Raw genomic sequence first — 15,763 nt, forward strand, 5'->3', positions numbered from 1 at the left:
TCCATCCCCAGTTGTTGTAGTTGGAGGAGGGCATCCTGGATGATCTGGACTATTTTAGCTGCTCAATAGAAAAGTGAAAGGCACTTAGTGAATCGGAACAGACAAGAAATTTAGGATGGGAAGAGTGTCTCATCTGATCCAGTGCCAGCAAGACTGCAGACAACTCTGCATTAAAGACAGTAAACGCTTGAGGCAGTTGGACCTTGAGGATACGATGCAGAAAAACAACAGAGCAACCAACAGAATCCCTGTTTTGACACATCTGTAAAAACAGCTACAGTGCTCAGATAAAATGGCAGAAAATATTGCATTAAAAATGGAAGCAGGAGTGCATGCAATCTTTCTTGTACCACACCAAATCTAAAATCACTCTGGGTCTCTCCAGTAACCAGGGTGGCAGGTAGTTAGAACCCTGGATTTGGGGCTGGACAGGCTCCACACTGAGGGATTCCAGCACACATTGCACATGGATCCCCAAACAGGATTGTGGCTCAGGAACAATGGAAAAAAATATGTTCCAGAGGCAGATGAGCGACAATATGGTGAGCAGGTGAAGTTGGAGCTGCAAGAAACTTGAATGCGTGGTGCACCATGAGGAGCTGCTTCTGGATGGTAAGTGGCAGTTCCCCAGCCTCAGCACAGAGGCTGGGTATGGGACTGGTCCGATAAGCACCTGTGGCCTCTTGAATCCCCGCATGGTGGACAGCATCAAGGACCCGCAAATAAGAGGGCCTCGCTGACCCATACACTGTGCACCCATAGTCCAGCCGCGAACACACAAAAGCCCAATGAAACTAGAGGAGACATGCCCTGTCCGCTCCCCAACACCTGTGGCTGAGGCACTTGAGGATGTTCAGTGCCTTCAGGGTTCTGGCTTTCAAGTCTCACAGGTGTGGCAACCATGACAATCTGGAATCAACAACGAGGCCCAGAAACGGCACTGTGTCTCTAAAATGTAGGATAGTGTCCCCCATAGTCAAGGTAGCAAATAGAAAAGACAACGAGAACAATTAAAATGAACAAATACACACTTATCAGCAGAAAACTGAAAACCTGTCTTTGCAGCCCACTCATCTAACTGTCGCACTGTAAGTTGCAACTGACAGCTTGCCATTGCAACACTGGAGGAGGAACAGAAAACAGAAAAATCGTCCACAAATAAGGAACACTGTACAGGACTCCTTACCATAGATGTGATACTGTTGATGGCTATGGCAAAGATGGTAACGCTAAAAATACTACCCTGAGGGACATCATTCTCCTGCTCAAATCGATCAGACAGCGTGTCACCAACTCGGGTCCTAAAAAACTGCCGAGACAGGAAAGCCCGAATGAAAATGGGGAGGTGGCCATGAAAGCCTCATTGATGCAGTTGTGCGAGAATACAGTGTCTCCATGTAGTATCATACGCCTTACTGATGTCAAAGAATATGCCAATACAGTGATGCTGATGGAGGAAAGCCGGCTGAAAAGCTGCCTGTAGGAGGGACAGGTTGTTGACAGTGGACTGAAATTTTCGGAATCCACACTGAGAATGGCTAAGGAGTTGCCTGGTCTCTAATAGCCAGACCACATGACGGTTAACCATCCAGGGTCTTTCCTACACAGCTCGTTAAGGCGATACTCCAATAACTTCTGGGACATGAGCGGTCCTTTCCTGGTTTGAGGAGAGGGATTAGAATTGCCCCTCCCCCCCTCCATTAGTTGGGGAAGACGCCAGTCTGGCATATTAGAATGAAACATTTGAGGAGGATTTCCTTTGATGCCGCTGGCAAATGTCGAAGAATGCAGTACTGGATGTGGTCATAACCGGGTGCAGTGTCAAAAGGCTCAGTCAGTGGCTATTCGAGCTCCCACATGGAGAAGGGGAGTTGTAGGCCTCAGAACTGTTGGACCTAAAGCCAAACTTTTCCCTCTCAACAGTGGCACGGTAGTGACAAAACACTGGATCCTGGCTTGTATTGGGCAACAGTTTGTGCAAAATGCTCAGTCAGTGTCTGAGCAATGTTTCTAGGTATTGTTTGAAGACACTCCTGTTCCAGCACTGCAGCTATCGGTAAATGGCTGTGTTTACCGGAAATCCTCCTGATGGCTTCCCATACTTTTGGGGGAACAAGTGGAACGATTGATAGAGTTCAGGAACTCAGGCCATGACCACTTTTTGCTCTCTTTGATGACACAGCGAACCCTGGCTCTCGTGATTCGAAAGGCTGTGAGATTGTCCACTGTTGGGTGGCATTTAAGCCATTGAAGAGCCACATGCCTGTCCCAGATGTCTAAATGGCACTCTTGTCCACCAAGGGACAGGTCGCCTCTGAAGAGGGCCGAAAGACTTTGGTAGGAATAGATCAGCAGCATGATGGAGCACATGCTTGATGTGATCCACCCAGTCCCAGACAGTGTCCAGTTGGCCCTGCCAATCATCCATATTGGTGGCTTCTGTCCCAGCAACACACCATTGAGTAGCTGAAGGCGGATTTGGAAGTGGTTGCTGGAATGAAGGTCATCAATGACCTCCCAGTGAACAGAGTCGGTGAAGGCTGGAGAGCAGAGAGATAGATGGCTGGGAATAACCCAGTAGCAACACAAAAATGAGTTGGAGTACCAGCGTTTAGCATGCACAGGTCTCAAGATATGAGGAGGCTGTCCAAAACTTGAACCTGATGGCAAGTAGACATTGAGCCCTACAGGACATGATGGGCATTGAAGTCTCCCAGGAGGAGCAATGGTCAGGGGAGTTGAGCGATGTGATCTGTGAGAGCCTCAGAGTCTTCTGCATCCAGAGGAGGTAAATAAAGGGAGCAAACTGTAAGCCTCTGATGTAAATGAATTTCAGCTGAAATTGCTTGTAGGGGGAGAGCAGAGGAATGGTGCCTATTATTGACAAACGGGGCGACCCCTCCTCTGGCCCTTTCCCCATTCAGGTCATCTGTGTGATGTAGCGTATAGCTCCTTAGTACAGGAGCATCAGATTTTTTAAAAATGTGTTTCCTGTAAACACTAGCACGGGGGCATTGCTGTGCTAGGAGTTTCAGTTCCTCCACATGAGTCCAAATTCCATTCATGTTCCACTGTATAATGGGAGCCATCTATCAGGGTGGGAGTACCTTCATCATGACTTTCTGCGGGGGAGGGGAGCCCACAATGAGTGGAGGCTCAGTTTTGGGTTCAAATGGCTCTGAGCACTATGGGACTTAACATCTTTGGTCATCAGTCCCCTAGACTTAGAACTACTTAAACCTAACTAACCTAAGGACATCACACACATCCATGTCCGAGGCAGGATTCGAACCTGCAACCGTAGCAGCAGTGCGATTCCAGACCGAAGCACCTAGAACTGCTCAGCCACACCGGCCAGCTCTGTTTTGGGGTGAGATGATTGCCCCAATCTGTCATCAACCTCCAACTCCTCTGAAAAAGAGTCGAAAGAGACATCAGAGAGAATGACATTGACATCATCGGACTGTACCTTCTGTCTCCTTCTGTGGGCGAGTCTTTTCCTTTGATTTCGATTTTGATTTTTTGGTCTGAGGCGGGAGCAGGCTTCAAAGGAACTGCAGCAGGACATGTACATTGACAAATGCAGGTGCTAGTGCTGGCAGTAGCAACCTCCATTTGCGTAGCAGCATCAGTTTTCAGGACAGGCTGTTTCAAGACGGAAGAAAAGGAGGCAGCAAAAGTGGATGGCAGCATGGACTTGTATAACTTCTTGGCATCACCTTATGGAGTGTGCTTTGTGGTTTTGATCTCGTGGATCTTCTGCGCACCAAGGAAAACTCTGCAGACCCTGTTCCAGACATGGTGATCCCCAGAGCAGTTGACACTCTTTAGAGGAGAGGAACAACAAACTCCCTCACGGGCAACTTTACCACATTTTCCGCAAGTGGCTTCCCCTCTACAGCTGAGAGCAGTGTGCCCAAAGTGCTTGCATTTAAAACATCGCATTGGATTGGGGTAATAAGGCCGTACACTGAGACTTAGGAAAACTGCCTTCACATGCTCTGGTAGTTTGGTGCTGTTAAAAGTAAGGATAAAACGAGTCTGATTTCACAAGAGCACCATCCACCCATTTTGTAATGTGTTGCACATCGAGTGTGTCATCCTGGGACCATTCAGCTTTCAGTTCTTCTCAGGGAATGTCAACTAGATCCCTGCAAGTCACAACACCTTTGCTGTAGTTCAAGGTGTTGTGCAATTCAGTTTCTATTGCATACTCCCCAAGGTATTGTGCTTTCTGAAGGTCTTTTACTTGTTGGAAGCTAGATGTTTCAACCAACAGGGTCCTATTTTGCAAGCACTTAACAGATTTTAACGTGCCAGCAATGCCTTATAAGCCTTTCTGTATGTAAAATGGCGAAACTTTTTCAGAACTCTCCTCTTTTCTTTTAACTATAAGAAGCACATTCTGCGAAGCAGCATGAATTCTGTTACTACTGACTGAATCAGGAGGACTGGCTACATGAGCCCTCTTGTTGCTGTTGGTATCTTCCAGTGGCCCACCCTTTCCACTGGGAGGGGGTACAGAGAATTTCAGAGGGAAATAAGGGCCCACTCAGACAGAGCCCCATGTGCCTGAGTAAGCCTTATACAACTGAGGTGTGGTAGGTTCCCCAGAGGTTGCCCACTAATGACTGTTCCACCTCAACAGCCATGCATCTCATCAGTGCACAGCACACCTTGAGACTGAGAAGTTTTTTTTATAGAGGTTTAGTCCATCCTCGTGATCCGGGCAGTCAATCCAAGGTCCCCATTCCCTGTGACACACAACATTCCACCATTCCACCACCGTGAAGCACGGTGGTCGCTGAAGCATGCCCAGAGCCTATGGTGGCAGAGGACTGGTGACACTTACCAGTCCCCAGCTCAGGAACCCCAGTGTTGCCAATCCTGTACTCAGCAAACAAATGCTGAGCCCCTTAGGGCACTATAATCTTACAGAGTCAGGTGCCTGTAAGGCATACTTATAGTGATGTCACACACTAGTAATGCTGGGACAAGACTTGGCATGTATTTGTTCCAGTGTTGATAAGTGTTCAGTTTTGTGTTTACATGTGCATTTTTGGGATGTTGAAGCAGAACCCATGACTCCAATATTAGCTGATTTGTGATTTGACTTCAATGGCATTCATAGACAGGACATTGTTGGAGCTGTTACTGTTTTAAGGATAAGAAAAACCATATGTGAGAAACAAGGAAGGAGGATTCAAGGTAAACGTTTTAGACGTGATGACCTGATGACAATGAATTGTGGAAATTGTTTAACACAGGATATCAATGTATTTGGTTAAAATAATGAGCTGCTGTAATTATTTAACATCATCCACACATATATCTTAGAATGGAAACAGACAATGATGAAGACTATAATTGGAAGAAACATGCATGCTAGATTATCCTGAAAGACTGTATGGGTATTCATATTCAAAGAGGGATGAAAATCTATAGTGGTTCTTTGCTGCATGTAGATATCACAAGTAAATAACTAAGGAATAGCACAGTGATGTATGACTGGTCATTTGTGATGTAATAATGTTAATAATGACTTATTACTGAAAATACTTTCAGTATTTAGACATACATGTAGTAACAAATCTTTCTATCATTTTTACTGCTGCTTGGATACTGTGTATACTCACAACATCTGATAGTGTGCATGCTGTTCTAATATCCATTGCATAGGTGGTGCTGCTGGATGGGCATTTTTTAAACAGTGGTGTGAGTTTTGTTTGGAGGAGGCAGGCAGATGTGCTTTCTGCGCTTGCTGGAGGAATGATTCACTGTTATTGAGAGCAACCAGTAGATGAAGCCTTTCATATGCAAATATTGGCATGGTGGTATCTTCCCCAGCTAGACACACCATATATCTGAGGTAGAGAGGCGTTGGAATTCTCAGATAGGGGTGACTGTGGTATAGAGCACACCATATGTGAGTCGGCAGCAATGATGTGGTACGGTGATGGCAAGTGAACACTGACGTTAGTTTTATTTATTGCAGTGTGTTACTTAATCAGTCAATTATTTATGTGCATCTTCTTGAAATAGTGTGACATAGTCAGTCAAAATAATGCAAATAGTTATAGGTGTTTGTTCATTGGACTGTTTACACCACTATTTTTAACATTATGGTGTCACATATTAATAATGTAGGGATAGTGTAGAGTTTGTACTTAGCAAGTGGACATTTGTTGTTAAATAATACCTGGTATACTTTTATTAAGCGGTCAAGGGTCTTGAATTTACATCTGTGTTTTGGAATACTGGTTTTTGGGGGAGGGGTCATGCTTTGTAATACTTACAGAAATCACACACACACACACACACACACACACACACACACACACACACACACACACACACACACACACACCCCTTGACTCTTATTGGTCCAGAGAGCACACACACACACACACACACACACACACACACACACACACACACACACACACACCTTGACTCTTATTGGTCCAGAGAGAAAGGGAAACCCAAAGATTCTCATTGGCTGTGGGGACCTTCCAGAGTGTTTCAGATGGTGGCCATCTCTCATCAGCCATACAAAACACCAGTAAACCATAATGGAGGGATGTGATCATTCTGCAGCGTGCCTGCAGATAATATAAGCAAGGGTGTATTAGTTGTTAAATAAATAATGCACTGCTGTGATTGCTTAGAATAATGAGCAGTAGTAATTGTTGAACATTGTATTTATTTATGTCTTAAAGTGGAAACATGGGTATTTAGGGGAAAATCAGTGTAAAAATGAAAAGAGCTGTGGGAGGTGGAGTGCTTATGCCATTCCTTTCAACAAAGTATGATGGTACACAATAGTAATGCAGTGACATTTCCTCATAGCAATAGTTTATTTATTGTGCTGTGTTAGTTGCAGAATTTGAAATGCAAAAATCTAATAATTCATAAGAACAAAATTTTGAAACGCTCTACAGCTACATCTACATCTACATACATACTCTGCAAGGCACTGTACAGTGCATGGTGGACAGTACCCTGTACCACTACTAGTCATACTTTGTAGTGAGTATGTTGGAGTTTTTCACATTACTAGACAAGTATTTCAAAATTTTCCACAATTTTGCTGAATATCCCATGATGCGATTACATTGTGTAACTTAGCAGCACCTCAGTCTCACAGTGCATTGTCAAAGTGTCTTACATCACAAATTTTTTAAAACTTTTACTGTTGTTTTGTGGAACATGCAGTGATGCCAATATGTTACATTATTTCTAACAATAGAACACACTCATTTTAACACACACACACACACACACACACACACACACACACACACACGCACAAAAAGTATCTCACATCATAAATTACGTTAATATTGGCTGCCACATTGCAGAATATGCCATGATGTCATTACTTTATGCACACAATGTAACATCAGAGTGTCTTACCTCATAAATTATGTTAACACTTACCACCATTTTATTAAGTAGGAAATCTCTGATATTGTAGCTCCTTTCACTACAGTGTATAGACACAGAATGACAAAACTCCACTGGGGGAGGGTACGATGTGGGGTGACCTCAAATAGTACTCCCCAATTGCCTTTAACATATCAATGACATTGAAAACAAGGTCAAGATCTGTCTCATAGGCCCACTGTGTAGTTGGGGGGCAAATAAGCATTCAATTGCAAAAGACGGATACATTTATTCTCATCTACACAATAAACATAGTTCGTTCAGGCCCCTTCCTTTGATTGAAGCCTTCTCTGGCTAGCTACTTGCCCTGTGACTTAACATAGCTGCTGCTGTAAAGTAACACACAACTAACTAAAACATTCCAAAGAAGTCATTACCTCCACTTTGCATGCAAAAGGATGCTCAGAATGTCACACTTCTTGGGCCTGACTCCTTGTTTTCTTAAGCCCATAGAAACCCTGTTAATTGTTCAAAATTTGGCCTTTCAGCCACATCCCCTTGCAAGGTATAGCAATGCATCATAATGTGTTGAGATATTTTGGATGATGTCATGGAAACTGTTATGATGGGGCTCATAGTCCTCCAGCATAACAGCACTGCACCAAGGTTGGCCTATGCCAGAGGTCACTAGGGCTACAAAGGTGAACACAGCGAGTGCAGTTCCAAGTGCACTCCTCACCGACAGGTGGCAGTGGTATCACTCCAAGAGGTTGCGGTCAATGTGGACCTACTCGCTTCCACAAGATCACATGCTTGAAAATAGATCTCACCATATCCTAGCACTTCAACAGTATTTAGGCTGGTGCATGGCTACAGGTGATCAGATTCCATCCCCACTTCCCCCTACTTAACAACAACAATTCTCATCGGCTAACCTGAACAAAGCTGACCATTTTGTATCCTATCTCTCTGACATCTTCTCAATCCCTGATGACTCTCACTTTGATTACTCCCTATTCCCTAGCATCCACATATGCACAAATACCACTGTTATGCCCCTGGCTAACAGGTTCCAGTACTTTGGCAGCACACTACAAACAGAAATAATCATCCCAATCACACTACATGAAATAAAGCAAGTACCTCACAGAAAATGGAGCATGTCCCTGGTCACGACTGCATTATCAATCACCACCTCAAAAAATATCCTGCCTCCTTTCTAGGCACCTTTTTGACCCTTTATACCACTATCCTCTCCACAGGTTACTATCCTGAATTGTGGGAAACCTCCAAAATTGTACTTTTCCTTAAACCACACAAACCTTCTACTGATACCTCCTCCTAGCATCCCATCTGTCTCATCTTAGTTTTTATCAAGATCTTCAAAACCATCCTCTCCCAACATATCCATCAACACCTGAACCAACACCACCTCCTTCACATTAATTAGTGTCACTTCCATTGCAACTTCTCCTCTGATGACCAGCTCTCGCACCTCACCCATTTCTTATTTTACCAGCTCAACACCCATACATTCACTATTTTTGTCTCCCTCGACCTCGAGAAAGCATCCATCCTGTTATGACATTCCCATCTCCTTTTCAAACTACAGGCTCACCAAATTCCCGCCTGTCCTCACTCACACTGATTACCTCTGAATAAATTACACCACCCCTAAACTTGTCACCAATAATCCCATAGTTTCCTCCCCTTTTTTCCAGTCCTCATGCGCTCTACTGACACTTACCACCAACCTACACCTACAAATCCTCCACACACTCTCCGAAAGAAATTTCTAATGTGTCCCCCTTCCTGATCATGAACCTCATCCTGATATTTACCCCTCCTGGTAACTTTAAATCCACCCCACACATTCCACCTTATCAGGGCTCCCTCTCCCTACCCTCCCAATATTTTTCTACCTCCTTTTCCCCTTCAAATTTCAGCCTCAGCAATACACCCATCTACTCACCCCTTCTTATATGCCAACAGCCACTCTAGTCTCATCAGTACCACACACCAGTCCACCATCCTTATACCACCACCCTTCTAACTACCTTAATGACAAACTTTTTCCCCTGCAACAATGGACTACCGATCCCAGAGCAGGTACTTCCAGTTTTAGTGACAGTGAAGTGCTTCTTTTTAACATCAGTGTCTTTTTTCCTTTTTAAAATGTTTTTAAATATATTCTTTTTGTTCCTCGGTTATTTAACGTTTATTATTACTGATTTAACAAAAAATGAAGAAAGTCATGTCTCATGTATAAAAACTTCCCTAAATTTCTGCTTTAAATTTTTTAAATTCATTTACAAATAACTCCATTATGTTTCTGTTTTCCCTTCATCTCTGTTAGTTTGTCTCTTGATTGAAGAGTGTGTGAATGTACTGCTGACAGTCCATATGGGGCGAATGGGATGGAATAAAAATAAAGAAACAAAGAACGGCTAGTCACTTCTCCACAGGTGATCTCTGTGGTCTTTACACCAATCGCTGTCGTGGTTCCTCAATGAGAAGATTTCCTGGAATCTTACTGCAACCACTCATCTGACGCCTGTCTACATGCCTGGGATGTTTGCCTCTGACTCTATGTGGAGCCACCAGCAATCGTGATCGAGGTACACTGAAACTTGGCTTCTACCACTTTGTATTTTGGCTGGCACAGTGTGTGTTTGATTACAGACAACCAATTCCTCGTCAGCCAGTACTTCGGCTCTAGTTACTGTGATACAGTTTTCAGTGGTTGACAGTCCACCAGGTTTACTTCTCTCACCTATTACAAAGACAAACTGAATTAAGAACTAATTATTGTGGTGTGTAAGTACACTCCGTAGAAGGAGAACAGAAGTTTTACTCTCATTTCAATAAACTTGCTTCTCATTGTCTACCTGGGCTTTAGTTTCTCTGCGTCAAACCCTGCGTGTGCCACTTGAAACCCTCAGGAACTTCTGCAGAATCATTCAATTGTCATACTTCCAAAAACCAACTATAATTCTCCTTATGGTTAGAGGCGAATCATAAATCATCGCCTGCGAAGGAACGTGTCGCATCTTACGTGGGTAAGACAACAAACGTCTTATTCGGCCTCAGTGACACGAAATACTGTGGTGATTTCGTACAGTGCACTTGATGTATGTAAAATCACTCTCCGAATTAAAATCTGAACGAGATAATTAACCGCAATGGAAACTAGTGCCCGAAACGAGCGGAAAAGATACGCTACTGCAAATCTTATGATCTCATCATCGACTAGACGTTAAACTTTAACCATCATTCTTTGTCTGGCACATAGAGGGGTTGACAAAAATATGGAATAAAAAATATCATCCTTAATATTGCTTAGGAAAACCGTAGGCATTCAAAACGGCGGCTTCCAGTCGTCTCGGAATGGATAAACGCAGGTCCTGTATATTTTTCACGGAAATCTCATACCATTCTTCCTGCAAAATTGTGGAAAGTTCAGGTAACAGTGATGGGGGTGGATAGAATTCACGCGCCCTTTCCTCCAAAGTAGAGCACAAAGGCTCAATAATATTGAGACCTTGTGACTGTGGTGGCCAGGGGAGATGTGAAAATTCATCCTCGTGCTCACAAAACCAGCCCTGGAGAATACGAGCTGTGTGAATAAAGGCTCTGTTTTCTAAGGACACAGCATAGTCACATAAACCTTCACAGTAATGCGGCCTCGCAGAGTAACCATTGACCAACTGCATAACACGGTATGGCTACCCAAGTCATCACCAGAGCCCCGCCACGTTTCACTCTTGGGACAAACTGGGGCAGAAGTTGGGAATAGTGTGAAACAAGACTCATTCGTGTGTTCGTAGATTTTCCCGGCGAATGAGATGCTTGGAGGTCTCTCGGGCATGCAAAAAAATGGCTCTGAGCACTATGGGACTTAACATCTATGGTCATCAGTCCCCTAGAACTTAGAACTACTTAAACCTAACTAACCTAAGGACATCACACAACACCCAGCCATCACGAGGCAGAGAAAATCCCTGACCCCGCCGGGAATCGAACCCAGGAACCCGGGCGTGGAAAGCGAGAACGCTACCGCACGACCACGAGATTCGGGCATGCAGCCGGGTTGACTGGTCGTTGTAGAACGAATTTTCGACGGCGTAACGTGCCATCATCATCAGGTTACTCCTGTTGACTGACGACACATTCGTCATTTGGCTTCACGGGGAACAGAAGCTCCAACTGTTCTTACAACATCTGAACTCTATCCACCCCCAAATTCAGTTCACCATGGAGGTGGAGGTGGAGAAAAACGGGCAGCTACCATTCTTGGATGTTCTGGTACGGAAAAAGCCTGATGGAACACTGGGACACAGCGTCTACCGGAAGACAACCCACACGGATCTGTACCTTCACGCCTCCAACTGTCATCACCCGTCACAAAGGGAAGGAGTACTAAATACATTGGTTCACAGAGATCGTGTGATCTCCGACGAAGAAAGCTTAAAACTGGAACTAGACCAGCTCAAGGATGTGTTCCAGAAGAACGGCTATAGTGACCGCCAAATTCGATGCGCCTTCAAGCAGAAGACCACACCACAGCCGACACCTGATGATGATCTACCGAAAGCGATAGCCTACATACCATACGCGGGCATCGTATCTGAAAAAATAGGCAGGATTCTAGGACGTCATAACATCAAATATGTCTACCGCCCGCCGACAAAGATCAAGTCCCTTGTAGGGAAAGTGAAGGACGATTTAGGACTCCGGAAATCTGGAGTTTATTTCATACCGTGCGAGTGTGGGAAAGCATATGTGGGGCAAACTATTCGCACGGTTGAGGAAAGGTGTACTGAACACAAACAGCCTACAAAATCTGCAATCGCAGAACATTGCCTCGAGACAAATCATTGTACGAAATACGAGAACACAGAAGTCCTGCACAACACATCCCGCTTTTGGGACTGTTTATACAAGGAAGCAATTGAAATCCGGCTGCACGAGAACCTTATTAACAAGGACAACGGATTTCAACTCAGCCAAGCGTGGAATCCAGCAGTAAAAGTTCTGCAGGAGCAGCGGAAACGGGGCACCACACCCGCCGAAGGTGGTATGCGTACTGACGCCCATCAGTCATCTCGTCAGCGCAAGCTACCCCCAGCACCGCAGCCTGCACATCCCTCGGTCCATACGCGTAGTCAGTGGAGGGGAGAGGCGACAGGTATATATACAACACCACCCGCCGGCCTAGGACTTTAGTCAACAGGAGTAACCTGATGATGATGGCACGTTACGCTGTCGAAAATTCGTTCTACAACGACCAGTCAACCCGGCTGCATGCCCGAGAGACCTTCAAGCAAGACTCATTCGACCAAATGACTTTCCTCTATTGCTCTATAGTCCAGGTTTTACTGTTTCGTCACTACGTTTTCCTGTTAAGGGCATTTGCATCACTAATTGGTGCCTTTGGGATTGCAGCTCGTCTCGCAATTCCCAGATTATGGAGCTCCCTTCGGGCTATTTAGGTGCTGACAGGGTTCGCGAGTGTGACCTTCAGTTCTGCAGTGACTTCTGCAGCTGCCGTTCTTTTACCTTTTTGTCACAACCCTCTTCAGTGACTGTCCGCCGCGAATAGATAACACACAATTTAATCCGCGTTGTGACTTAGCGGATAGGCCTAATGTTTTTCCGCTTCGGCTCCCTTGGTTATGGAAGCACCCAGCATACGAGTACCAGGAATTTGCCCTGTGTTCGAAATCGCTTAGTTTAGTCACAGTGCACCCACAACTACACAGAACACTGTTGTAACAACGGCTGAAACTTGCGACGTATTGAGGAGATTGCACAGTTATCGCTACTGGCCAAATACAGCAGTCCATCCTGCAGGCTTCGCTAGGATTCGCATTTATGTTTAAGTACGCATCTCACGATGCGCTTCCATATTTTCCATATATTTGTCCACCTCCTGGATATCTGATTCTTTTGCTCGCCGCTGTATAAACGTGGAAGATGAAGCTGAAGCGACGGTGAAGTGCCTACTTGTAGATGACGGTGGCGTTCCCGGAGCAGCCGACGGCGCTGATGGCCTGGTCGTGCAGCGGCGGCGCGGCCTCGCGGCTGAGCGCGTCGCGGACGATGGCCGCCAGGGGCCCCGGGCCGCGCTGCGCGCCGCACATAATGGCGCCCACCAGGTCGGGGTCCACCTCCAGCTCGTCCAGACTCTCCTCCCGTCCGGGCAGCGGCGCGGAGTACGAATCGGGGCACATGGACAGCCGCATGCACGCCCACGTTGACAGCGACTTCTTCAGTAGGCGCAGAGGGTGCTGCTCGGGGCCGGCTTGCAACGACTGCAGCAGCGGCTGCCTTATCAGCCGCCTCAGGAACGTCTACGACAGAATATGTACGACAGTTTTCCTTTATTTATTTATCTGGGCCAGAAGAGGGCCATCGGGTCCTTTCTTACACCAAACCAGGCATTCTACATAATATCACCAGACAAAAGTTGGTCACCCATGTGTGCACACACAGATGAATCTTTAAGCCTTCACAGATGGCGCATTCACATGCTCAGCAGCACGTGCACTGCCTCTACACTAGCATAAGGCAGTAGTAGAGTTGCAAAACTGCCGTAGTCTACCACAAGTAAGCGTAGACTGCAGTAGTTTTCCTGGCAGCTTTGGTCAGTTAAGGTCATACCCGCGTTAATTGCATGGCAGGTGGGTTGCATACCTATGGGGCGTTACCCCCTAACTCTCTCTTTACATATGCGATCAGTGTCTTACTAGGTTCCGCTGAAAACGAGAAGCGATGACCAGTCTAGAAAGTGAGAAAGGACGTATAAAGGACTGAGTAACCTAAGGAACATTTTCGTCCTGTCTGTTATTCAATAGCCGGCCGGGATGACCGAGCGGTTCTAGGCGCTTCAGTCTGGAACCGCGCGACCGCTATGGTCGCAGGTTCGAATCCTGCCTCGGGCATGGATGTGTGTGATGTCCTTAGGTTAGTTAGGTTTAAGTAGTTCTAAGTTCTAGGGGACTGATGACCTCCGCTGTTAAGTCCCATAGTGCTCAGAGCCATTTGAACCATTTGTTACTCAATAATAAACAGTAGTTACAGAAAAACTGAAATTGTCAATGTTTAATTCAGGTTTCATTCGAAAATTGTTGGTTTATAATGCGAAAAAAGGGATGTTACAGAAAAAATAAAGGAAACAATACAGATTTAGCATATAACGCTAGAAAACACAGTTTCCTCAACGATAAGGTAAAACAAAAAGAAAACACAAAACAACAATATCAAACATCGCTTCAATACTTCCTCAGACTTATATAAAACCTGTTTCTATTATTCATAAGCAATCTTCAAAATGGTTCAAATGGCTCTGAGCACTATGGGACTTAACATCTGTGGTCATCAGTCCCCTAGAACTTAGAACTACTTAAACCTAACCAACCTAATGACATCACACACATCCATGCCCGAGGCAGGATTCGAACCCGCGACCGTAGCGGCAGCGCGGTTCCGGACTGAAGCACCTAGAAAAGCTCGGTCACAGCGGCCGGCTTCCATTTATAAACAATAACAGCAAACTGGCCTTTGATCATGATAAAGAACGTTCTATTGTCTGCAAAATGGCAACAATAATTACACATTTTTTATATTTTTGCATGTGAACTGAACTTACATCAAAAGTAATTGCTTTGGTTACATACAGCACAGAAGTTACGCGAGCAACTAATTTTTATTGCTTATAAAATGCAATTTATATTCTGCAAGGGTGTACACAATGGACTAAGACTGAATGATGTGCGGTTCTAGTTACGTGCAAAACAAATAAACAAACGAGCAAAAAGCAAAGAGAAATTATCGGTTTCCAGTTTCTCTCTTACACATTCATTTATGTTTCCTTTCCTTCGCTGCCAGTGCTACCAATACACCCGGTAATCGTGCCATTTACTACGTCACTTATGTAGTGTACCAAAAGTAGCTACTCTAGGTAGTAACGATCGGTGTGACATTCAGGTTTCAAGCGGACATTGTATGTAAACATAGATATATGTAAAGAGGTTTTTTTTTTTGTTTTGGTTTTAGGGCGCAAAACTGCTATGGTCATTAGCGCCCGGTCCGTGACTTAGGAAACAGTAAAAAACCGAAATTGAAAACCAGCAGCAATGGGAACGAAAGTCATAAAATTGGAGAAACTAAAAGCAGAAGGAAGGCTTAAAAATCCACTACAGAAAGGGGTTGGTTGTCCCCAGAAAAAGCTTCAGATGACTGACGTCATTTCACTGGCACTAATAAACTTGAGAACGCGGTCGGCTGAGCGCGTGTGATCTGCTAAAATTGACGATATATCAGGCGATAGCTGTAGACGGGAGCGTAACGGATTAAAATAGGGGCACTCAATTAA

The 15,763-nt window shown here is 44.9% G+C and overlaps 1 protein-coding gene across 1 annotated transcript in view; it reads right to left on the reverse strand.

The window, feature by feature from the left end:
• The window catches only part of LOC126248436 (aminopeptidase N-like), a 467,552-nt gene that overhangs the window by 71,680 nt on the left and 380,109 nt on the right, over window positions 1–15,763 (reverse strand). Inside the window, exon 12 of the mRNA XM_049949414.1 lies at window positions 13,393–13,739. Coding sequence (XP_049805371.1) covers window positions 13,393–13,739 — 347 coding nt within the window. The remainder of the gene's footprint in view (window positions 1–13,392; window positions 13,740–15,763) is intronic.

The sequence above is a fragment of the Schistocerca nitens genome, chromosome 3 (assembly GCF_023898315.1).
Source record: "Schistocerca nitens isolate TAMUIC-IGC-003100 chromosome 3, iqSchNite1.1, whole genome shotgun sequence".
Taxonomy (NCBI): domain Eukaryota; kingdom Metazoa; phylum Arthropoda; class Insecta; order Orthoptera; family Acrididae; genus Schistocerca; species Schistocerca nitens.